Consider the following 27,002-nt stretch of genomic DNA (forward strand, 5'->3'; position numbering starts at 1 on the left):
CTCACACCAAATCACATCTTGACAATGAAGTCCACAATTATCTTATCACCACCTGGACAGTTCATCAAGGAAGATCTTTATCTCTGCAAGAGATGGCGGAGACTACAATTCTTAGCCTATGAATTCTGGACAAGGTGGAAGAAAGAGTACCTCCTAAACCTCCAACACAGACAGAAATGGAATAAAGACAGAAGAAACGCAATGATTATTGACATGGCAAAGGTTACAGAAGTGTACCCGGGACAGGATGGCCGGGTGAGAAGATTCAAGTTACGGATCAGCGACTCAACACTGGATGAGAGAGGTAAACGCATCACCAAACCCACCTATCTGGAGAGGCCCATCCATAAGACAGTCACCCTCATGGAAGCCGATCAAGAAACCTGCAGACCCATTTCACAGAAATCCCCAGTAATTTGTGGGAGTGTAACTGACAATTAACCTGTAAGTCTATGTCGTTGTGTTTTTTTGTTGGAATTGTTTACGTGTTCGCTATGCAGGGGAAATGATAAGACAAGCGGAACTAAGTTGCTGAGAACTGTTGTAACGGGGATTATTATCGAAGCAACACACCTTTGGAGTGAAGGCAATCCCGCGCCGTGTTAGCTAAGTTTTCATGTCATCGGGTGTAGTTCGTAAAGGTTGAAGTGTGTATGTTAGGATGGTAATGTTATAATAATTAAGGATGAAGCGTGAATTCATGCCAGGAAAAATAAGTGTGAAGTTTTTGATTTCCTCCCTTCTGTAATAAGCAGCCAATGAGGTATTTTCCCTTATTCATGTTTTTAGTCTGGTACTGTTATAGCTCCGGCTAAACTGTTTATGTATGTAAGCACTTCAGAGTTATATCAAGCTAACAAGTCACTCATAAGACAAGAAAGTTGTAAGAGTGTGCTTAACTGTATTTTCATTTACTTTATAGTTCTCACGGAAGGTGATAATTCTGACTAAAACTACAGAATAAAGTCGCCAGTTAAAATCAAGGAATGGTTGTGCTCGTGGTTACTGGAGGGAGTTAACGTAAACTCACTCACTTTTGTACATCGCCTGGTCCGTATAATTGCCCTCGTTTTAGCGCCCCAAAAACGTAATACTTCCAGATCAACTGTAATGTCAATACCATTGTAAAGCACAATTTCTCCCCTTTCCAACAGAATCAATTACATGACCTAAACGCTGCCTGTTTCTGCATAATTCAAGAAGACAATGAGCCCCGTCATATCTTTTTAAAAATGGTGGGTGGGGAAGCGAAACTAATGCGTGATAGTGAGAAGGACAGATGTGTGGGAACATTTCTTTTTTTCCCTGAATCTGTCCACCTTATCACCTTATCGCCTCTAAAATGTAAATAAAACACTATAAAGAGTTTATATAATGTGTCATTACATACCTATTTGAAGGTTGATGTCGAATATGAATCGGGTTTTTAGGGTGGTGCTAAAGTGATCTTAGAAGTAAACAGCGGCTTTGAGAATGATGATCCTTCCTTCTCACCCTCACCCCCCCCCCCCCCCCCCTTAATGACTTAGATGCACTATTGTAAAGTGGCTGTTCCACTGGATGTCAGAAGGTGAATTCACCAATTTGTAAGTCGCTCTGGATAAGAGCGTCTGCTAAATGACTTAAATGTAAATGTAAATGTAATGATCACATGCAATGATGGCGCAAAAAAGGACTAGTATCCCCCCCTTACCCCTGTCACTGTCCATTTCTTGTTTTTAAACGATGAGAGAAGTGCTACACCTGGTGGCGAGAGATTGTAAGACAGAAATAGTTGCTTTATGCGTGCTGTATTTTACGACATGACACGTCACGATGTAACGGAGGGTCCGTTTTTAAAAATTTTCTCCAATACTATAGAGCCATTACCATGTCGATCAACACTTGAATAGAAACGTAGTTCACACCCCCGATTTTGAAGTCAACACAGTCCCTACAGTCCCATTAGTTTTCATTGTAGCCTCGTTTGAATGTTGCGGTTGCGCACATTTGTACGGAATGGGGTGAGTTTATGTTACATTTTGTGTGATGTGAAGTGTGTCCATTTAATTAATTTGACCGTATTGAATTTTTCTGTACACATTGTGATGCTAACCTGGGTACCTGACTATTTCTGAATTTATGTGCTACATCATTGCCTTGTTTGACAAAATGTTGGATAAATCAGAAACAGGCTGGCACCAAGTCTACATTAATACCAGATTTATGTCCAGCTTCAACTTCCAAAACAAAGTAGTGGCAAACATTAAACATCAGCTCCAGTACAATTCCAACAGGAACTTGGTGAACATTCCTCAGCCTCTAGCAGCCCTAGAGAAGTGCTTTTCCCTTCACTTACTGAAAACCGGTTTCCTTTTCAGTTCCTAACTGTGCTTCTGGTTCTCCACATCAGTGTCCCAAAGGCTAGTCCTCTGTATCGAGTCTGATCCCATGTTCCTGAACATTAACATTCCAGAAGACTCCTGTGCCACAGCTGTACTAAATAATCTCTCCCGTTCAAGTCCGTGTCCCACAACAACAGGACCGTAAAAACATCTGTAGGTGACATCACAACACTATCTTCATCATCAGCTTTACATGTTAGGTACAGCAATGGGAGGGAGAGTGGTTTGTATTCCTGTTAAGGTTGCCGTTTGGAGTGCCCCCTTTCCAGTTAACATTTGTGGCAACTACACAACTAGATTTAATTAAGCGTTTTGCAAATGCGTTTTTGCTACACTTATAAAAAATATCTCCAGCTCTGGCTTAGAATGTTTGTTTCTCGATTTCTTCCTTTCTATATAACCACTACATCGTAGAGAAGACTGGACTCACAAATGCTACTATGATACACATCTGGATCTAAGGAGATGAACTATGTAGTGTTTGACATGAGTTTAGGGTCTGTTGCATTTTCACAACTGTGGGTCTCACAAGGTTAAGGATTTTGTTTCTAAAAGGCTCACTGGCAACATCATCTCACTATGGGAAAACTGGGGGTTTCAGACTACAGTTGTAGAACGAAAGGTCTCACATATAGCACACAGGATAGGTCCCTAATATGCCTAAATGGCTTACTTTCCTACATACATCCTAGTACCTCCCCAAACTTACTGATCTTAAAAGTGAAGAGAATATGTAGGCAACTCAACTGAGCATAATGGAAAACCACATTGCTTTCACCCATCCAGGCATCAGTGTCCTAGTATCCAACTGGGACAGCGGCTGGAATTCAATCCAAAAAGCTCCCTTTCTTCCCTCTATATGTGATGACTCGCCTAGATCAAGGTTAGTGACCACAAGAATAGACATTATGATACTAGCTCTACATAGCCCGTAGAGAATGTCACTTGTTTAAACCATTTCAATCAGTGTAGACGAAGGGATGAGTGTGTTGTTTGAAAAGGTATAAAGCCATCGTTCATTCCCACCATGCACCAATAGATCACCTTTACCTTGGTAGAGTACGACAATATGCTCATACAATACAATTACCTTGTCCTGACCTCACACACAGCCTTCTCCTTCATACAGTGAGGTTACCTTGTCCTGACCTCACACACAGCCTCCTCCTTCATACAGTGAGGTTACCTTGTCCTGACCTCACACACAGCCTCCTCCTTTATACAGTGAGTTTAGGTTACCTCGTCCTGACCTCACACACAGCCTCCTCCTTCATACAGTGAGTTTAGGTTACCTCGTCCTGACCTCACACACAGCCTCCTCCTTCATACAGTGAGGTTAGGTTACCTTATCCTGACCTCACACACAGCCCCCTCCTTCATACAGTGAGGTTAGGTTACCTTGTCCTGACCTCACACACAGCCTCCTCCTTCATACAGTGAGTTTAGGTTACCTCGTCCTGACCTCACACACAGCCTCCTCCTTCATACAGTGAGGTTAGGTTACCTTGTCCTGACCTCACACACAGCCTCCTCCTTCATACAGTGAGTTTAGGTTACCTCGTCCTGACCTCACACACAGCCTCCTCCTTCATACAGTGAGTTTAGGTTACCTTGTCCTGACCTCACACACAGCCTCCTCCTTCATACAGTGAGTTTAGGTTACCTTGTCCTGACCTCACACACAGCCTCCTCCTTCATACAGTGAGTTTAGGTTACCTTGTCCTGACCTCACACACAGCCTCCTCCTTCATACAGTGAGTTTAGGTTACCTCATCCTGACCTCACACACAGCCTCCTCCTTCATACAGTGAGTTTAGGTTACCTCGTCCTGACCTCACACACAGCCTCCTCCTTCATACAGTGAGGTTAGGTTACCTTATCCTGACCTCACACACAGCCTCCTCCTTCATACAGTGAGGTTAGGTTACCTTGTCCTGACCTCACACACAGCCTCCTCCTTCATACAGTGAGTTTAGGTTACCTCGTCCTGACCTCACACACAGCCTCCTCCTTCATACAGTGAGGTTAGGTTACCTTGTCCTGACCTCACACACAGCCTCCTCCTTCATACAGTGAGTTTAGGTTACCTCGTCCTGACCTCACACACAGCCTCCTCCTTCATACAGTGAGTTTAGGTTACCTTGTCCTGACCTCACACACAGCCTCCTCCTTCATACAGTGAGGTTACCTTGTCCTGACCTCACACACAGCCTCCTCCTTCATACAGTGAGGTTAGGTTACCTTGTCCTGACCTCACACACAGCCTCCTCCTTCATACAGTGAGTTTAGGTTACCTTGTCCTGACCTCACACACAGCCTCCTCCTTCATACAGTGAGGTTAGGTTACCTCGTCCTGACCTCACACACAGCCTCCTCCTTCATACAGTGAGTTTAGGTTACCTCGTCCTGACCTCACACACAGCCTCCTCCTTCATACAGTGAGGTTAGGTTACCTCGTCCTGACCTCACACACAGCCTCCTCCTTCATACAGTGAGTTTAGGTTACCTCGTCCTGACCTCACACACAGCCTCCTCCTTCATACAGTGAGTTTAGGTTACCTCGTCCTGACCTCACACACAGCCTCCTCCTTCATACAGTGAGTTTAGGTTACCTCATCCTGACCTCACACACAGCCTCCTCCTTCATACAGTGAGTTTAGGTTACCTCGTCCTGACCTCACACACAGCCTCCTCCTTCATACAGTGAGTTTAGGTTACCTTGTCTTGACCTCACACACAGCCTCCTCCTTCATACAGTGAGGTTAGGTTACCTTGTCCTGACCTCACACACAGCCTCCTCCTTCATACAGTGAGGTTAGGTTACCTTGTCCTGACCTCACACACAGCCTCCTCCTTCATACAGTGACGTTACCTTATCCTGACCTCACACACAGCCTCCTCCTTCATACAGTGAGGTTACCTTATCCTGACCTCACACACAGCCTCCTCCTTCATACAGTGAGGTTAGGTTACCTTGTCCTGACCTCACACACAGCCTCCTCCTTCATACAGTGAGTTTAGGTTACCTTGTCCTGACCTCACACACAGCCTCCTCCTTCATACAGTGAGGTTAGGTTACCTTGTCCTGACCTCACACACAGCCTCCTCCTTCATACAGTGAGGTTACCTTATCCTGACCTCACACACAGCCTCCTCCTTCATACAGTGAGGTTAGGTTACCTTGTCCTGACCTCACACACAGCCTCCTCCTTCATACAGTGAGGTTAGGTTACCTTGTCATGACCTCACACACAGCCTCCTCCTTCATACAGTGAGTTTAGGTTACCTTGTCCTGACCTCACACAGCCTCCTCCTTCATACAGTGAGGTTAGGTTACCTTGTCATGACCTCACACAGCCTCCTCCTTCATACAGTGAGGTTAGGTTACCTTGCGTGTCCTGACCTTACACGCAGGGTAAAACATTGCAGATATAAATGCAATATATAGAGTAGATTTCTTTAATTAGTCGTTAGTTTTATCTCTTATTCTTATCCGTATTTATTTGAAACGGCATTGTTGGCTCGTAAGTAAGCGTTTCACTGTACGGCCTACGCCTGTTGTATTCGGTGTATGTGACTAATACAATTTGAGTTAATTTCATTTGATTAGAAAGTATTGCCTGTCCTCCAAGAAGTCTGTTCTACATGATCTATTTTAATCTGAATGTTACATTTCAATCAAGCTTGTTAATTGATCATTAAGTCATGGATTCAGGTGGGAGTCAGGTAAAGGGTCATCAGTGGCATATATAAGCCTCTTACAGACTATGGGAAGGCATGATTTATTGGTAACAAGACTGTTGTCATTGTCATGGGAGCTGTGAGAGGATTTCTGCTCTTTGGAGACCAATGAAGTAGAGTCCCAAGCCTCTCCTAACTATGCTGGCTCTCTGGCAAATGATGACCTGGCCCCTGAGAAGCTGAAGCACATAACTGGCTTGTCTAATCATGACTACTCTACTGGTGCAACTTCTGAGAAACCACAACTGGCTTGTCTGACTACTGAGGCCACAACAAGGAAAAAAGTGAGTGTTACAATTTCCTCAGCTCTTGAGGTCTCAGCACAAGTGGAGAAGAGTCTGCAGACCAAGAGCCTTCTGTTACTGACCATGCAATTGAGGAAGAGTTCACTTCTGCAACCGAGACCCCATTGACCACAAACTAGGATATATGAAGTGGTACCTGGTGCTCAGGATCCATTCAAGAGTTCATGGGTACTGTAGTCCAGGTTGTGTATCTGCATTGGCTTGTTTTGCCTCTAAATGGAACTTTGACTTTAATACTTGTCTCATTGTTTTGGAGGGTCATACTTTGACTTAAGGTCAATGGCCTGACTTGAGTAACTAGTGATGTTTAAACATTTTGTTGCATGTATATAAACATGCTAAGGAATCAGCAAGATGACTACTTTGACTCCTTTGATGGATTCAAACAGGTTACATGCTAGGTGTATAAAATACCATTTGACTTTGGGCAGCAACATTTGCTGAGTAGCTCAATTTACGCTAGTGGCATCCTAACTGGTTTGTAGCACCAATGATACCGTGGAATCAGTGGCAATTTTAGCATGTCAATCTTGGTAGGCAAATATATATAAACAGACAATGAAAGCTATTACAATATTCAATTACATTTCTCTGAAACAGGTTATAGGCGACATGTGCACCACAAAGTTAGAACAGTAGGTGAAATTAAGAGGTGAAAATAGACCATTATTAGGGTGAGGCACATTGAACGGCGTTTGGGTCATTGTGTGTCAAAGAGAGACGTCATATAACACTATTTGATGCGTTAAAAAAGCTTTTAATGGACACATAATATTATAGAATGTAATGTGTGCTGAATGTGCAAGCCAAGCGCCACCACTACTATCAGTAGCACTGTCAAAGCTGTAAAAAAAATAATTGGTAAACAAGCACACACCGGGCCAAGAACGGTGTTTACAATACTGCTTTGGTGAAAATAGACCAAATGATTGGGGTGAGGCACATGGGCTACTAACAGCTTACTAGACAACATACACTTGGTATTACTTTCTTAGCTACAGGATATATATCTCTCTGGCACCCTACATAATTTACGAAGCAGCCTAAGACATTTTTGGACGTTGTTGTGATGTGCTTGAATAGGAAACTGGCACGGTGGTCCTTCATGGGAAAATTCTGACATCAAAGAGAAAGATTCCGGATTTACAATTCCGAGTTGAATGACACTTGTAATATAACTCTATGGCAGGACCCAAAGGGCGGAAATGTTGGATGTCTACCCTTTCTAAGGACTTAGCTTCACTATTGTGTAGGGTCCCCATGAGTGACAGAACATTTTGGAGCTGCCTTACTCAAGAAAACAAAAAAGAGAGGTGGCTGGATAATATTGGCAAAGGAGAAATGCTCACTAAGGATGTAACCAAATTTGTGCACAATTTGAGAGTAGCTTTTTGTATGTATGAAACCTTTCTGGGATTTATTTCAGCTCATATATTTTTGTTCAGTACATATTAAATGTCTAAATCTGTCTTCATACAGGCCTTCTGTTATCTGTATGATCAACGCTCAGGGTGTGCATTGTAGTCTACTGTATTTACACAGTTGCCATGAATTCAAAGCGCACACAGTTTATGCTGAAACTATACACGCCATCTTGACATGCAGGTAATATAGTAACAAAATTGGCTCCATCTTTTGAGCTACCAGTAGGGGATCATGCGTACCTGCTTTTATTCATACACAAAATGTCTCAGGCAAAGCTTTACTAAAATGAATGCCAATGACGCTGAATGCAAAACTGATCTGAATCATTTAAGGAATTCAGACGGTTTTGCAGCAACAGGTCAAAATAACTGCAGCACTTGTTTGAAGCACTCGTCCTAACGATCCAGACCACCTGCGTGGATCCCGAGAGCCATCTCAGTCTGGCCAATTTGTGGTGATCAGAAACCGGGATGCACTGTGATGCACTGTGATTTGAGAGCCCACTTAAGCAGACATTTTTTTAGTTAAACAGATATGGCCTATGTGAATTATTTTTTGCAATCCATCATGGAAAAGGAAAAGGACCTGGCCAAGACAGAGCAAAGCAGTGTGACACAAACAACAACACAGAGTTACACATAAACAAACGTACCATCAATATCACAATAGAAAATCTATATACAGTGTGTGCAAATGTAGAAGAGTAGGGAGGTAAGGCAATAAATAGGCCAAAGAGGTGAAAATAATTACAATTTAGCATTAACACCGGAGTGATAGATGTACAGATGATGATGTACAAGTAGAGATACTGGGGTGCAAAAAAGCAAAAAGATAAATAACAATATGGGGATGAGGTAGTTGGGTGTGCTTTTTACAAATTGTCTGTGTACAGGTACAGTGATCGGTAAGCTGTTCTGACAGCTGATGCTTAAAGTTAGAGAGGGAGATATAAGTCTCCAACTTCAGTAATTTTTGCAATTCGTTCCAGTCATTGGCAGCAGAGAACAGGAAGGAAAGGCGGCCAAAGGAGGTGTTGGCTTTGGGAATGACCAGTGAAATATACCTGCTGGTGCGCGTGCTACGGGGTGGGTGTTGCTATTGTGACCAGTGAGCTGAGATAAGGCGGGGCTTTACCTAGCAAGGACTTAAATGACCTGGTGACGAATATGAAGCGAGGGCCAGCCAACAAGAGCATACAGGTCGCAGTGGTGGGTAGTATATGGGGCTTTGGTGACAAAACGGATGGCACTGTGTTAGACTACATCCAGTTTGCTGAGTATAGTGTTGGAGGCTATTTTGTAAATGACATCGCCGAAGTCAAGGATCGGTAGGATAGCCAGTTTTACGAGGGTATGTTTGGCAGCATGAGTGAAAGAGGCTTTGTTGCGAAATAGGAAGCCAATTCGAGATTTCATTTTGGATTGGAGATGCTTAATGTGAGTCTGGAAGGAGAGTTTACAGTCTAACTTGACACCTAGGTATTTGTAGTTGTCCACATATTCTAAGTCAGAACCGTCCAGAGTAGTGATGCTAGTCGGGCGGGTGGGTGCGGGCAGCAATCGGTTGAAGAGCATGCATTTAGTTTTACTAGCATTTAAAAGCAGTTGGAGGCCACGAAATGCACAATGTATGGAATGTACGGAATGTACGAAGTTTCTACTGGTAGCTTGCAAAGTAAACATAAGCTAACAGTACACTGGCAAATGAGCCCTTCAGCTGCTTGATAGGCAATGCCCATACTTGTCAGGTATAGTTTACTTTAATTTTAAATATAGTTTACTTTAATCACTTAAATATCCAATTAATGGAGGCCAATATTAACAAATATCGTGAGGCTACCCTGACGTATCTGAAGTGACATGATCAATTGATATTTACTGACCCTGAAAATCATGCAGTTACTTGCGATGTAACTCTGATTATAGAGCTAAAAGTGCTCAATTTTGTTTGCATGGAATAATCAGAAATGTGTGGTTCTGACTATGCTCTTCGAGGTGATGTTACAACGAAATAGTTAACATTTATTTAACGATCCTTTGAGAACGCAGTTGTCAATGATTTTGGTGGTGAAGGGAGTCTTCTGAACACTCTGCACCTTACGTTTTAATTTCCTGCTGTAGCAAACTGGCTCTGAGTAGTTATTAATGCTTACTCCTTTCCGAACATTCAATATCACACGTAATCTCCCCACTACAGACAGAATCGTTTTAATCTTCGCATTTTTCCCATGTGACTAGTCTGGTGTACACAAGTTATGGAGGACACAGCAAGCAGCAATAAATAATGGCAGAGGATCTATGGACAGATCCATGTGCCATGGCCAGTTCCTCTGTCTCCTGTATGCAGTTAACTGCTGATGTGATCTGTTGTACCTCTGATTAGCATTCTGAGAAGGATACACAGGCCTGTCAACTCGTGGACACCCAGGTCATACATTTTTCAACCTGTCACATTACACTTGAACCTTCATGTGGGAATAGTGCATATACCTCTCACAACAATTAGAAACAGGATATGCATTGGATTTACTATGCGTGTAGACCTACATGTACATCCGGATTTCAAAACCAATGTGTATGGGGCCAAGATATGCAAACTTTGGCAAGATTAGCAAGTTTATGACATGCCAGCAACAAACGCTGGCACTACATATCTAAGTATAACTGATCAAATTATGAAAGACAAGCGTTGTAATTTTGAATTAAGTAAAGTGAGTGTGGAACAATGTTCCTATTAACAATGACAAGCCACCGGTGTCTGAGAACTTGGATGGAAACTGACTGGGCATAATAGCGGACAATATTGCCACTCCTTTTAGCCATATCTTCAAGCTAAGCCTACTAGAAAGTGTGTGTCCTCAGGCCTTTTATTTAACCAGGTAAATTGACTGAGAACACATTCTCATTTACAGCAACAACCTGGGGAATAGTTACAGACAGGAGGAGGGGGATGAATGAGCCAATTGTAAGCTGGGGATGATTAGGTGACCATGATGGTATGAGGGAAAGCTTGGGAATTTAGCCAGGACACTGGGATTAACACATCTACTCTTACAATAAGTGCTATGGAATATTTAATGACCTCAGAGAGTCAGGACACCATTTTAACATGCCCTACACAGGGCAGTGTCCACAATCACTGTCCTGGGGCATTGGGGTATTTTTTAGACTAGAGGAAAGAGTGCCTCCTGGACCTCTATCACCACTTCCAACAGGATCTGGTCTTCCATCTAGGGACTGACCAGGATCAACCCTGCTTAGCTTCAGAAGAAGAGTGATGCAGGGTGGTATGCTGCTGGCGTGGAGGGAAGCAGAAGTCATTCCGCTACCCAAGAATAGTAAAGCCCCCTTTACTGGCTCAAATAGCCGACCAATCAGCCTCTTACCAACCCTTAGTAAACTTTTGGATAGAATTGTTGCAAAGATGAACTTTTTATGGCTTCAGGGGCAGTATTGAGTAGCTTGGATGAAAAGATGCCCATATCAAATGGCCTGCTCCTCAGTCATAGTTGGTAATATTTGCATATTATTAGTAGTATTGGATAGAAAACACTGAAGTTTCTGAAACTGTTTGAATGATGTCTGTGAGTATAACAGAACTCAAATTGGCAGGCAAAATCCTGAGTTGAAATCAAAACAGGAAGTCAGAAATCTGAGCTTGTATGTATTCACCAGAGTCCCCAATGAAATCCCTTTGATATATGAATGATGTTGCACTGCCTAGGGGTTCCACTAGATGTCAACCATCAATAGAAATTATAATGAGGCTTCTATGTTGTTGTGGGAGTGAATGAGAGTAGAATATATCAGCTGTCCATCAAGCAGCCATTTTGTGATCCCACTTTTTCCTCACTTGCATTCCATTGCTCATGAAGACAAGAAAGAATACTCTGGTTGGAACTTTATTGAAGCTATATGTTAAAAACATCCTAATGATTGATTCTGTACTTAGTTTGAAATGTTTGTTCGACCGGTAAATTCACTTTTTGAAGTTTTTGTCTGATATAACGCTGACCAGAATTAGCGTTTGGATATGTATACCAAACGCTCTAACAAAAGAAGGTATAACAGACATTTTCGAACAAAACAAACTTTTATTGTGGACCTGGGATTCCTGGAGTGCTTTCTGATGTAGATCATCAAAGGTAAGGGAATATTTATCATGTAATTTCTTGATTATGTTGACGCCATCTTTGCGGCTGTGGTGTTTTTAAATTGATGCATGCATTTCTTTACATTACGGATAAAAAAAAAACAATCTGACACAGAGGTTGCATTAAGGAGAGGTATATCTATAATTCCATGTGTATAACTATATTATTATCTACATTTATGATGAGTATTTCTGTTGAATGATGTGGCTATGCAAAATCACTTGATGTTTTTGGAACTAGTGAATCTAACACGCCAATGTAAACTCAGATTTTTTTTACATAAATATCAACTTTATCAAACAACATCCATGTATTGTGTAACATGAAGTCCTATGAGTGTCATCTGATGAAGATAATTCAAGGTTAGTGATTTAATTTGATCTTTATTTCTGTTTTTTTGTGAAAACTATATTTTGCTGGAAAATCGCTGTGCTTATTGTGGTTTAGTGGAGACCTAACATAATTGTTTGTAGTGCTTTTGCTGAAAAGCCTATTTGAAATCGGACACTTTGGTGGGATTAACAACGAAAATAGATTTAAAATGATAGACACACATATGTTTTAGGAATTGTAATTATGAGATTTCTGTGGTTTGAATTTGGCGCCCTCTATTGTCACTGGTAGTTGTCATATCGATCCCGGTATCGGGATTGCAGCCATAACAGGTTAACAAAGAGCTGCAGTTTCAGAATGGGTGGCAAGTGTCAAACCAGCCTTCGCTTTGGCTCCCCCTCCTGTACAGCTTCGGCTTTCGGCGTTTTCAATGCAAATAGTCCAGGTGGCCATTTTATTAACTGTTCAGCAGTCTTATGGCTTGGGGTTAGAAGTTTTGGACGAAGACTTGGTGCTCTGGTACCGCTTGCCATGCTGTAGGAGAGAGAACAGTCTATGACTAGGGTGACTGGAGTCTTTGACAATTTTTTTGGGGGCCTTCTTCTGACACCACCTAATATATAGGTCCTGGATAGCAGGAAGCTTAGCCCCAGAGATGTACTGGGATGTACGCACTACCCTCTCTAGTCCCTTACGGTCGGATGCCGAGCAGTTGCCATACCAGGCGTTGATGCAACCGGTCAGGATACTCTCGACGGTGCAGCTGTAGAACTTTTTGAGGATCTGGGGACCCATGCCAAATCTTTTCAGTCTCCTGAGGGGGAAAGGTGTTGTCGTGCCCTCTTCATGACTGTCTTGGTGTGTTTGGACCATGATAGTTTGTTGATGATGTGGACACCAAGGAACTTGAAACTCTACAGCTCCGTCGATCAGCGTGGCAGATGTGTTGTTGCCTACCCTTACTACCTGGGCGCGGCCCGTCAGAATGTCCAGGATCCAGTTGCAGAGTGAGGTGTTCAGTCCCAGGGTCCTTAGCTTAGTGATTAGCTTTGTGAGCACTATGGTGTTGAACGCTGAGCTGGAGTCAATGAACAGCATTCTCACATAGGTGTTCCTTTTGTCTAGGTGGGAAAGGGCAGTGAGATTGCATAATTTACTTGTTCTTGTAAGTGTTGACTGCACCGAGGTGTCTGTTTAAGCAACTAGCACACAACTCGGACATCCATGCATACACCACAAGACATGCCACCAAAGGTCTCTTCCTCATCTCCAAGTTAAGAACAGACTATGGGAGGCAAACAGTTCTACATAGAGCAATGGTTACATGGTGCTCTATTCCACATAAGGTAACTCATGCAAGCAGTAGAATCAAATTTAAAAAACAGGATGAAAAATACACCTTATGGAACAGCGGGGACTGTGAAGAGACGCGCACTCACTTACACATACACATGATAAGACACGTACTCTACACACACACACACACTAATTTTGCTTCGTAGATATGTGGTAGTAGAGTAGTGGCCTGAGCGAACACACTTAATGTGTTGTGAAAAGTGTTATGAAATGTAACATTTTAAATTGTATATAACTGCCTTAATCATGCTGGACCCCAGGAAGAGTAGCTGCTGCCTTGGCAGGAACTAATGGGGATCCTTAATAAATACAAATGACATTACAGATCACAATCATTACTTTCGCCAATGGTATGACTTGCAGATGATATCCCTAGTGGTACTTCCCCCAATGTCTGTTTATAAGGCCTTACATTTTGAGTGACAAGACATGTGAACTTTCTGGTTGAAGACACTTCAGTTTCTTTACTTCTGACTTTTGTGAGGGTCTTTATGACTTTATAAGAACGTATAACTATTGTAAAAAAAAAAAGTAAAAAAAAGTGAGACATCAACAGAGCTATGCCAGAAAAAGTTTACATTTTGGCAAGGATTCAATCTGATTTGGGAATTTGGGACAATGCGCCATTCAAAGGTAACTTCTGATTGAGACTACATATGTAGTGTTTGGTCTCCAGGCCATTCCAAAACTTTAAATGTGTTGCTTTTTAGCCATTTTCATGTAGACTTGATTGTGTTTTGGATCGTCTTGCTGTTTGACACAGCTGCACTTCAGCTCACAGACGGATGGCCTGACATTCTCCTGTAGAATTCTCTGATACAGATCCGAATTCGGAATTCATGGTTCCTTCTATTAAGGCAAGTTGCACAGGTCATGAGGCAGCAAAGCATCCCCAAACCATCACACTATTACCACCATTATTGACCATTGGTATAAGGTTAGCATTTTTCTGAGTACTACACTTTTTGGTGTCATTGTGTTTGAAGGAAGAACTGCAATAAAAGTTCAAAGGACCACCACCATCTTCTATCCATCATCATGGGAGTCATGACTGTGTCTGATCTTGCCTGTGTCCTTCTCACCCTTCTAGGAACTGGGGTCCACCAAAATCCCCCATGATCATCATCATTGTGATACCCTAATGGTTAATCCCGTTTGAATCCAGTTTATTTTGAGTTGTCAGATGGTATTTTCAACTAACTGTTCTAATCTGTTAGTTATGTGTTGAGCTAGGGATTTAAAATACTTTTTTTTCTCTCCAGATATCTGTCCAAGTGTGTGTACTGGACCTGATAGCAAGATACCCCATTGCTACCGATTGGTGCAGAAAAAAATGGGACGGCAGCAAGCATTGGTAAGTGTCTCACTTGCAGAGCATCAAATTATCAAATTACCTCCATTTACAGTGACGTTTTGAAAGTGAATTGAAAATAACAAAATTGGTCTTCCATTTAGACTTACCTGTTTTTTTTGATTACATCTACTGATCAAATGTCTACATAGTCAAAGCTTGTACAAAATCAATGTAAACATGGACGTTTCTTTATTTAGAATTACTGCAAGTGAGATGGCGGTACCCCAGCTGCTGTCTACAGAATTAAAGAATACCAGCTTCTTCTTTCCATGGTAAAGCAGACCCAGAACCTCTCTGCTTATGCCTGGGTAGGACTGAATAATATGGCACAGGTAGAACAACCTTCACACTCAAATAACACTTTCTCAGATTGGTCTTATTTCATATCTCTTTGATTTGGACATTAGATATGTTACTCCTGCCCTCCAACAAGAAGTTCATCTCTTTGAACTGTTCTTCTTGACAGGAAGGGATGTTTGTGTGGACTGAATGGTTCTGTGTGGAATGGTTCTGGTCCAAAAGTGTCAAAGCTCAGCAGTGGGGAGAAGATTGTGGCACTGAACTCTCAGGCAGGTCAGTATTACAAACTTGTTCTTGCATGGTGACACTTAAGCTGGGATTCAAGCCTTAGAAGGCTGTGAACAAATACATAATAAGCAGTGAGTGTATAAACACTGTCAAACTTCAAAGTAACATATTGGTATCTGTCATTTTCCTATCTGTCTCATTCAGTGAAGTGCTGTAGTTTTTCTTCTGTTGTCTTCCTCTGAGACTAACAAGGTCATTGTCCTCTCCAGGGGCTGAGGGCTTCGATGACAAGTGTGAGTGGCTGTACCTTAGTCTCCGTGAGATGCTCTACAGGTGAAGCAGTCTATGATGACAGAGGAGTCCAACACCATCCACACAGAGTGAGAGCGCCAAGGGATTTTGCCAACATACTCTGATTTTATTTTATGTTATCGCACGCAAACTCCGTTGAGTTGTTTGAGGATAAAAAGTGATATAATGGTAATTACATTATCATTGGTTGCCATTTTCAATTGTAACAGAAAGTTAGTCAGGTTGGTTCTACAATTGCATTTTCAATCTTGTTTTCTTTATGTAACTAGCCTTAAGCTACTAACCATTGAGGCACCCACTAAAGGTTTATCCACAGTTCAATCCCCTTACTAACTCACAACCGACTGTTTATCTAAGGACACAGATAGGATAGTGTTGCATGTACAGGTAAAATTAGTCTCAATACTCTGAGGGAACATTGTTAATGGTTTGCCTATTTTGTGGAATATTGAAAAAATTGGTGGAATTGTTGCATCCTGATTATCCCTCAATGCTTCCATGCCCATCTCTTTGAATAAAACCTTTCAGCATTAACCTTTCTAAGGCATGGCCAATCTGTTTTACATATCACTGTATAATTTCCTATGTACTAGCTTGATTGTTAGGTGTCTGGTACCTTGTGTAAGACGTCAGACAGAAATATGATACTCACAGCACGCACAGCATCAACAAGGAGGGGGGAGGACGTATAGCTTCTTGCTGTAGTTGAGACCGGTCTGCTTGCTCATCAATGTGCACAGCTTATCCACGTTAACACCATTGAGTAACTTGGCACAAAGCCCGGTACATTAGTAACAATGTAATAAGCACATAGAAACAACAGTGTAAAGTGAAGCATATTTTCCAAAGTGAACTTTCCAGACACATTTATTGGGCTGATAACATTACTCAAACACAGTGTATGACCATTGTAAACAATAAAACTGAAAGAAAAGGCTTCAGCTCAGAACTGCTTCCAGAATTCAGTGTGCCAAGCGTTTAAAATACTCAAGTTTTGTCATCTTTTTTTTTAATCCTCTTAATATATTTTTAAATGTTTTTGTATTTTTCTTTTTCAGCAGTACTGATAATTATACTATGTACAACAAAGGCCGAGGCGCATCGGTTCATCCCTTAGACAGAAGCTCCATTCCCGTTGTTCCTTTTGTAATGACCTACTGTTACAAGGCAAGAATGTAAGGTCTCACTCTCTTGGGTTGTTGCAGTCGGCATGCCTTGTAGGTGACTTTGATGACGATGCAGCTATGAGCCCTGCATACCTTCTTTCTGCACCACTAGGGGCAGTGTCTTAATAAGTCCTTACCCCCCCCCCCCCCCGGTAGCAAGGTGTCTATGTACAAAGGCTAAAAGTCCCACTCAGTTCATGTGAAGAGGCTTTACGAAAGAAATGCTTCCGTGTTTGTGTATGTTTTCAACTATTTTTTTTTTTTATCTCCCAAAAAAGTATCAGTATCAAAACGGGTTTCGTAATAGATATATTTGTACTGGGTGGGTGTGTTAGCATGTGTTGGACAAATAGTTGTCGATGTACGTATGAAAAGTAGTAGTCTCTTTGCAAAGCAACGCAAAGTATTTTACTTGGTTATGTTCAGTTTCTTTTTTCTCTTTTTACAATGCCATGAAATAATCTTAGATGGGATGCAGCCTTGGTCGGACTCCAGTTTTCTTCCTTCTCTCGTTCCTCTATTTCGCTCTGTTTTTGACTCTTGTTTCTGTGCTCATCCAAGGGAGACTACTTTAGCAGCCACTCATTCACTGAAAGAGAGGAGAGGGACAGGGTGAGAATAACAACTTTACTGTATATGCACTTTACACAAAATAGCATGGAACCCTTTCTATCCTGGCTACCCAGCAGCTTCTATAATATTCATCATAACATGGCAATACATTGTTAGGATTGAGACCAGAATGCATTGTTAGGATTATTATCAATAAAATAGTATACTCTAGCGGAAGACACAATTATGCAAGTAAAGTCAATGAAGTAACCTTGACCATGAAACACTGAACATGTCGTGTGTGTGTGTATATGTAAAACGTGTGGGAGACATTTCTATTAGTAAATGGTCAAGTAGTTGTTTTATTTATTTTATTCCCAGCACCACAGAGATACAGTGCGGTGGTGTCCATTTGACTCTGGCTGAGACTCCACTCAGGGAGAGTGTCTCAGAGAGAGTTGGGGTATGCAAAAAACACATTTCCAATTCACTTGTGTGAATTACAACAAATATAAGCACCCACCAAATTCTTATTATCTTATGTTAAAATTAGCAATGTATGCTAAATAACAACATTTCTGCAGTATCTGTTAGCATTCTGCTAGCATCCCAATACACATTTCCCATTCAATTAGCCCACTGACCTAGCTGTGAGGGGGCTGAGTTTCCTCTGCCTTCAAGGTTTAACCTTAGATGAATAACCAATTAGATCCATTTCCCATTTAAATTATACTTTATTCCCCTTCTGCCTCACCTTGGAGATATTTACATATTTAAACAAGTACAACTAGTGTAATTAAAGACGAGACAGCCCTGCTGCTATTGTACTGCTTCTGTTTACTCTCTGGGGGTGGGTTGGAAGGGTACAGTAGGGGTGTATGTGTGTGGGTAAAAGTGTGTATGTGTACTCACATTGTGTGTGTGTGTGTGTGTGTGTGTTTCAATCTCTCAACAACTGCTGCACAGAATAAGAATTTCATCTGAGAGCGAGGATAAGAGGATAAGAGAAAAGAACAGTCTGGCTACATTACAGTAGATTCTGGAAAAATAATACAATGAATAATGGGGGTTACCTCTTGCCCTCACTGTATTTACGCTTCAGGTGTAAAATTCACATTTTGTGCAGCAGTTGCCCAGATATATTGGCTGAAACAGAGGAGAGGAGATGGTAAACAGACTGCATGCAGAGTCCCTGAATAACACTCAGATGCTGAGCTGGCTTTGTAGTTATGAAGTAGTACAATTACTCTTTAAAATCTGTAAAATGTAAGGCTTAAGACCATGCTTCAGGTAGTTAATACCTTTGAGGGCCAAAAGCAGACATATGGAAAATGACCAAGGTAAATGTCCATGACTCCTTCACCGTCATTTTGTATGTCTGCTTGTCGGACCTAAATACATTACTAACAAAATGGCGGTGGCGGGTGGACTTGAGCAGTGTTTACCTCGGTACTGGAGCTTCTGGGCCCTGTTGTTGGGACAGTCTTTGCCCTGCATGCTGAAGTTGATGTTAGTCCGGATGCAGCGGTTGTTCAGCGGTTGAACCGGGCGAACGTTGTCGCTCATACTCAGGAAGATCTGAGACGGCTGGTTCTGACTCAACAGCCGTAAGGAGTGCATCTGGAGAGGAGAGAGGGAAGGGGGATTCATGAACAAAAAGAGGGGTAAAGAAGATGGAAAGGAAGAGTAAGTAATGGAAGGAACAAGGAGAGGAGAGCAATGCAGCGCAGAGGAGAAATAAAAAGAAAAGAGAGTGGAACAGAAGTTAAGAAAAGGGACTTTATTTCAGTATTATTGGGAGAAAAATAAATGTGAAGGAACAGAATTGCTGTCCGACAGTTTTATGTACACTCTTTAAAAAAATGGCTAAGTAGAACCATATAGTGGAACCCTTTTTAGTGCTAGGTAGAACCCTTTGCAGAGGGTTCTCTACCTCACTGTTACTCTACCCACAAGCAAGCATACAAAGCCCTCCCTCGCCCCCCAATTGGAAAATCAGGTCATAACTCCGTACTCCTGCTTTAGCTCAAACAGGAAGAATCTGAGGCTCGCTTTGTTGAGAAATGGTCATCAGAATCAGAGATTATGCTACAGGAGAGATTATGCCGTTCATCTGTACAAACAATAGTCCACAAGTATTAACACCATGGGACCATGCTGCTGTCATACCGCTTAGGAAGGAGACGCGTTCTGTCTCCTAGAGATGAACGTACTTCGGTGCGAAAAGTGCAAATCGATCCCAGAACAACAGCAATGGACCTTGGGAAGATGCTAGAGGAAACAGGTACAAAGTATCTATATCCACAGTAAAACAAGTCCTATATCGACATAACCTGAAAGGATGCTCAGCAAGCAAAAAGCCACTGCTCCAAAACCGCCATAAAAAAGCTAGACTACGGTTTGCAACTGCACATGGGGACAAAGATCATTATTTTTGGAGAAATGTTGTCTGGTTTGATGAAACAAAAATAGAACTGTTTGGCCATAATGACCATCGTTATGTTTGGAGGAAAAAGAGGGAAGCTTACAAGCCGAAGAACACCATCCCAACCGTGAAGCACTGGGGTGGCAGCATCATGTTGTGGAGGTGCTTTGCTGCAGGAGAGATTGGTGCACTTCACAAAATACATGGCAGCATGAGGATGAAAATTATGTGGATATATTGAAGCAACATCTCAAGACATTAGTCAAGAAGTTAAAGCTTGGTATCAAATGGGTCTTCCAAATGGCCAATGACCCCAAACATACTTTCAAAGTTGTGGCAAAATGGCAAAAGTCAGGGTATTGGAGTGCCCATCACAAAGCCCTAACCTCAATCCTATAGAAAAAGCGTGTGCGAGCAAGGAGGCCTACAAATCTGACTCAATTACACCAGCTCTGTCAGGAGGAATGGGCCAAAATTCACCCAACGTACTGTGGGGGAAGCTTGTGGAAGGCTACCCAAAACGTTTGACCCAAGTTAAACAATTTAAAGGCAATGCTACTTGAGTGTATGTAAACTTCTGACCCACTGGGAATGTGATGAAAGAAATAAAAGCTGAAATAAATAATTCTCTCTACTGTTATTCTGACATTTCACATTCTTAAAATAAAGTGGTGATCTTAACTGACCTAAGACAGGGAATCTTTACTAGGATTAAATGTCAGAAATTGTGAAAAACTGAGTTTAAATGCATGTGGCTAAGGTGTATGTTAACTTCCAACTTTAACTGTATGTTCCAAGACTCCGCCGTTAACATCGAAATGCTAACTAAAGTGCAGGGCTACCACACACAGGGCCATCACAGACAACAGCTGAGGACAGGAACAAGTACAATAATTCCTGCCACGACCTCTGCAGAGTCATCGAACGAGCAGAAAGACAATATAAGAATAAAGGGGAATCTTATTACGCAGGCTCCGATGCCAGTCGCATGTGACAGGGGCGACAGTCCATTAAAGATTACTAAGGAAGACCCAGTCGTGATCTGCCCAACGATGCCTCTCTACCAGACAAATTCAACACATTTTATGCACGTTTTGACAACACCACCAGCACCATACCATGCGTGAGGGCCCCCACCGAACCAGAGTACTGGGTGATCTCTCTCCCCAAGGCTGATGTGAGTAAGGTCTTTAAATCAAGTCAGCCCTCGCAAGGCGGGACTGGACGGTATTCCGGGGCACGTTCTCAGAGCATGCAGAGATCAGACTGTCCTTGTCCCAGTCTGTAATCCCCATAATTTAAAATGACTACCATCATTCCTGTTCGCTAGGGAACTCTAAGGCTTCATGCCACAATGACTACCGCCCTGTAGCACTCATATCTGTAATCAGAATGGTTATGGCAACTCTATCATCCCAGACACCCTAGACCTACTGCAATTTGCATACTGCCCCAACAGATCCATAGATGACGCAATCTTAATTGCACTACAGACTGCCCTCACCCACATAGATAATATAAGTGAGAATGCTGTTCATTGACTATAGCTCAGTGTTCAACACCATTGTCTCCAAGCTTTGGACCCTATGACTGAACACCTCCCTCTGCAAATGGATCATGGACTTCCTAACTGGCCGACCCCAGGTAATGAGGGTAGGCAACATCACCTCCGCCACGCTGACCTTCATCACTGGGCCAAGCTCCCTGACATCCAGGACCTCTATATCAGGCGGTGTGAAAGGAAGGCCCGGAAAATCGTTAAAGACTCCAGCCACCCAAGCCATAGACTATTCTCTCTGCTTTCGCATGGCAAGGGGTGCCAGTGCAACAAGAATGACACCAACAGGCTGCTGAACAGCTTCTATCCCCAAGCCCTAACATTGCTAAATAACAAACAAAATGGCAACACAGACTGAGTTGACCCTTGTATTTACACATTATTCTGCATAGTCTCAATGCACAATCACAGGACTCCACACACTCACGCACACTGACACTCCAACACACACACAACACGCACACACATTTATACCGACACAAACTCATATACAATGTTAATTTACGCTGCTGATACACTGTTTATCATACATCCTGATGCCTAGTCACTTTGCCCCTATACATATCTACCTCCATCACTCCAATATCCCTCCACATTGTAAATATGGTATTGAAACTGACCCTGTATATAAGTTTTTACTTTGTTGTGTTCTTCATATTTGTTATTTTTTATTTCTTGTGTATTTTTGTTCTACCTATTCTATCTATTTCTGCATTGGGTTTAGAGCTTGCAAGAAAGGCATTTCACTGTACTTGTTTGTGCATGTGACATTAATTAAAACTTCTCATTTATTTGCACATTTTTTTATGACAATACATGACATATATCATAAGGCCTTTCTTTCTAGGCCTAGTTATACCCTAACACAGTGGTTGGAAACTCCTGGTTTACAGGCCACACCAGGCTTGCAAGTCACATTTTGCTGGCTGAAGTCTCCTCAGGAGGCTGAATAAATTTGGCTTGGCACCTAAAACTCTCCCAAACTTTTACAGATGTACAATTGAGAGCATCTTGTCAGACTGTATCACCGCCTGGTATGGTAACTGCACCGCCCGCAACCACAGGGCTCTCCGGAGGGTGGTGCAGTCTGCCCAAAGCATCACGTGGGGCAAACTACCTACCCTCCAGGACACCTACAGCACTTGATGTCACAGGAAGGCCAAAAAGATCATCAAGGACAACAACCACCCGAGCCACTGCCTGTTCACCCCGCTACCATCCAGAAGGCGAGGTCAGTACAGGTGCATGAAAGCTGGGACCGAGAGACTGAAAAACAGCTTCAATCTCAAGGCCATCAGACTGTTAAATAGCTATCATTGGCACATTAGAAGCTTCTGCCTATATACATATACTTGAAATCACTGGCCACTTTAATAAATGGAACACTAGTCACTTTAATAATGTTTACATATCTTGCATTACTCATCTCATATGTATATACTGTATTCTATACTATTCTAATGTATCTCAGTCTATTGGGTATATGTTGTGGAATTGTTAGATATTACTGCACTGTCGGAGCTAGAAACCCAAGCATTTCCCTACACCCGCAATAACATCTGCTAAACACGTGTATGTGACCAATAACATTTGATTTGAAAGTGTTGTGTAATTCCAATTGGAATCCAACCGAAGTTAGGATATGCAACAATTTAAACTTTTAATTACCCGCAACCTGCATTCAGAATGAATGCTAGGATAGAGAAGATTCCTAACAGAGACTACCTAAATCATATAAACTGGAACTACCATCTCAGTAACGGGTGCAATAAGTCCAACTACTAACAGATTGGATTAGTTTATACAAATGTACATGTTATTTATCTTTGTGTGGCATAAGATTAACCAACCAATCAATGTCCATGCAAAAATACAGATAATGAAACAACCAATTCGTAAAATGAACCTGCAATAAAGTATGCAAAAAGCATAGTTGGAAAAATGATGGGTGTGGATTTGAGTGTTTTTCTCTAGAAAGAGTAAAAATTACACAATTACACTCATCTCTGGTTATTACACCACATACCGAGTTAGTTCACTCAGACTCCCTGCTATTCTCCTATTCTCTGCTCAATAAAATCACAGAAAACACTTATTTGAAAGACAGAAATGGCAAAGATATCAACTATGTCAGTACTGTATATGTAAAATGGGATTTTATTTACCTTTATTTAACAAGGCAAGTCAGTTAAGAAGAAATTCTTATTTTCAATGACGGCCTAGGAACAGTGGGTTAACTGCCTGTTCAGGGGCAGAACGACAGATTTGTACCTTGTCAGCTCGGGGATTTGAACTTGCAACCTTCAGGTTACTAGCCCAACACTCTAACCACTAGGCTACCCTGCCGCCCCATACCTGATACTTGTAGAAATATTCCCATAGGTACAGTTTAAAACATTCTCACATATGTCTTTTTAAATTTAGCAGATTACTCAAACTCCTGATGTTAAATTTTAAACACTGAGGTAAACACACTTTATTTAAAAAATGGTTCTTAGGATGAAAACAGTTCTTGGTAGAACCCTCTCCCTCCTCAAAGAACACTTTTTGTCTAAGAGTGTATCTAAGCAGTAAGGAGCTACTTTAGAGACGGACCTGCATCCGTGTGATGTACACTGGCTTGTTCATCAGGATCCACGTGGCCGTCTCAAAACACGGCGGGATGGTCATGGACCCGTCGTACGTGATGAAACTAGACGTTTCTGGGTAAATCTCCTCGATGTTCAGGCCCGTCAGTAGATACGCATCATCTGGAGATGGGCAAGATAGACAGGTTAGAATTCAATAAAACATCTTAATATGTCATTATAGCAGATTTCTTCAGTCCTGGGCCTGGAGAGCTACAGGGTAAGAATGCTTGTGTCCTAGCTCAGGTCCAACCGAAGCACTTATTAGTTGAATTCGATGCATTTGTGCTAGGCTGAAACAAAACCCTGCACCTCGTGGGTCCCTAGTTGCAGAATTGTAGAACACTGTATTGTAGACTTGTATCAATCACATTTCATGTCCTCTCAAGCTAATTTTGTTTTGAATTTACATTACATATTTGTCTTCCAGTCTCAAAACACATTACATTACATCCACTCGAACCAGTGTGTTTGTCATTTGCATGTACACGTTTTGCAGATTGCTCATTTCACATTGAGCTGGTTTCCCTCCAACTGCTTGACAGGCTGTTGGTATAGCAGACTGCATCACAACCCCATTTTATGCAAAGTACTTCCCTCGTCAGGAATGTAATTAGAATTACTGCATCTCTCTCTCGCTCTCCCCTCCTCGCTCTCTCTGTCTGTCCATCCCTCTCTCCATTATTCTCTCTCTCTTTCCATCTCTGTCACCATCTCTCCCTTGGTCTCTCTATCTCTCCACACTCCGCTAACACACTCTCAATATGTTGTCATCTGTTGTGGTTTCAGTTTATAATAAATGGGAGCCAACTGCACTTTGTTTGTTGTGACGAGGTCACAGTAGCTGCTCCCTCTATGCTAATGTAGACTGGCACTAGGACTTTAGATGCTATTCACATTCATACAGCGTATCTATCTAGACTAGAACAACAAACATCAGCATGCTCACCAGCCCCTACCCTACAGGTAAGATATAGACATCCTGAAAGGGAAAGAAAAACAAAAAAGCCAATCCTTAATCTGTGAACATCAATCATGTTCTATTCCATTACCACCTCACTAAATCTGCTCCTGCAGTCCTGCTACTCCCGCTCCGCTATCACACATCTCTGGTAGCCGTGTCGGCATTAATAATTCCATTCGGATGCTGTGTGTGTGGGTGTGCATGTGTGTGGGTGTGTGGAGAGGGATTTGAAAATTACATGGCCTGGGCAAGCAGAGCTGCAGGCTTAGAGAAGGGTATGCCGGAGGACTTCTGAGGTTGAGGGGGCGGTGTGTACGTATGTATATATATATATATATATATGTATATGTGTGTGTGTGTGTGTGTGTGTGTGTGAGTTTATGACAGCTTCTGAGACCTCCAATCCACTGGGGGTCACTGTGTTTATTCAGTCTCTTCTCAATCCCATTAATCCAATTATGGGCCTCTCTTCTCAACCGTTGCCCCAGATGATCTCAGCAGCTATTTCCAATATGGTTATCCAGCAGCCCTAGTTGCCTCTGCCTGATAGCCTTCTGGAGGAAGGACCTGTCTACTGCAGATTCTGTAGCTATTCTTTGACGTTCCAATGTGTTTTCCGTTATAGTCTACAATTCTACTTACTTTTATATGTTATTCTTGTGATGGTGTCCCTGTTCAACATTCGATTCAGGAACGCATTTGAAGTCTCCGCAATCTGGAATACAATAGAAGAGAGAGTCACTGTTACAGGCTTCGGTTTTTCCATTTATTTTTTAAGGTTTGACTTTAGCACGTACTGTATATCACTTTAGCAGGTTGGGCGCACCGATTGGTGTCACCTTGTTAGTTAGTATGTGTTAGTTAGTATGTGTTGCTGGCTTGTCCATCTCGTTAGTCGGAAGGCGTTCCACCTGCGCTTGCCCAGGTGATATTTAAGAGTGGCTAGGCCAGTGCTCAAGTTGTGTTGATAGATGTGGAGGGTCAACACCTTTACTTACCTTTATTTCTTTAGGGAGTGGATCAGCTATAATATTGCAAATCAATTGTGGCTTCTATCAATGTAATTGTCTGCATCAGTTCCAATCCCCCATACATATATATGTGTATGTGTGTGTATATATATATATATATATATATATATATATATATATATATATATATATATATATACAGTACCATTCAAAAGTTTGGACACACCTATTCATTCCAGGGTCTTTATTATCTACATTGTAGAATAATAGTGAAGACATCAACACTATGAAAAAACACATATGGAATCATGTAGTAACCAAAAAAGTGTTAAACAAATCCAAATATATTTTATATTTGAGATTCTTCAGAGTAGCCACCTTGATGACAGCTTTGCACACCCTTGAATGAGTAGGCATGCCCAAACCTTTGACTGGTACTGTATACTGTATATTGTATATATTTTTCCTCTATTATTTTTCCCTAATCCTACCTCTCCTCCCCTAATTGGAGTAAAGTAATGGGCAACAGCACCTAGGCTTCTACTTCCAGCTCATACATACTATATACATTTTATGGATAGTTACAATAGTTATCTTTTGTTTGGTTTTAGTCCCATCCTTCAGCTCCACTCAACCCCTCTCATCTATCTCTGAAGACCATCCAGTTTTGCTTTCTATTTTCAACTGTGCTGTTTCACAAAAGCTTTGAAACTTTCTATTCTCATAATTTCTACAGATTGTAATTTAAAGAAGCATTTTTGCTAAGAGTAAAATTATAGTATTGATCGATTGACTATGACTTTTCAGACTATGCCCAGTAGTGCTATTTGCAGAGTTAACTCCAGGTA

The 27,002-nt window shown here is 41.8% G+C and overlaps 1 protein-coding gene across 4 annotated transcripts in view; it reads right to left on the reverse strand.

Annotated features, from left to right (window-relative positions):
• Nucleotides 1–17,198: 17,198 nt before the first annotated feature.
• Nucleotides 17,199–27,002, reverse strand: part of LOC135525157 (carbonic anhydrase-related protein 10) — a 323,072-nt gene continuing 313,268 nt past the window's right edge. For 2 of the 4 annotated variants that reach the window (XM_064952899.1, XM_064952897.1), the window contains 5 exons: nucleotides 25,826–25,898; nucleotides 24,188–24,342; nucleotides 19,055–19,229; nucleotides 18,683–18,755; nucleotides 17,199–17,646 (listed from right to left, as the gene is read on the reverse strand). In XM_064952899.1, the coding sequence (XP_064808971.1) occupies nucleotides 18,721–18,755; nucleotides 19,055–19,229; nucleotides 24,188–24,342; nucleotides 25,826–25,898 (438 nt within the window). In that variant the 3' untranslated portion in view covers nucleotides 17,199–17,646; nucleotides 18,683–18,720. The remainder of the gene's footprint in view (nucleotides 17,647–18,682; nucleotides 18,756–19,054; nucleotides 19,230–24,187; nucleotides 24,343–25,825; nucleotides 25,899–27,002) is intronic. The other 2 variants (XM_064952900.1, XM_064952898.1) reach the window with 1 other exon arrangement.

This window comes from Oncorhynchus masou, chromosome 31 (genome assembly GCF_036934945.1).
Source record: "Oncorhynchus masou masou isolate Uvic2021 chromosome 31, UVic_Omas_1.1, whole genome shotgun sequence".
NCBI classification, from domain to species: Eukaryota; Metazoa; Chordata; class Actinopteri; order Salmoniformes; family Salmonidae; genus Oncorhynchus; species Oncorhynchus masou.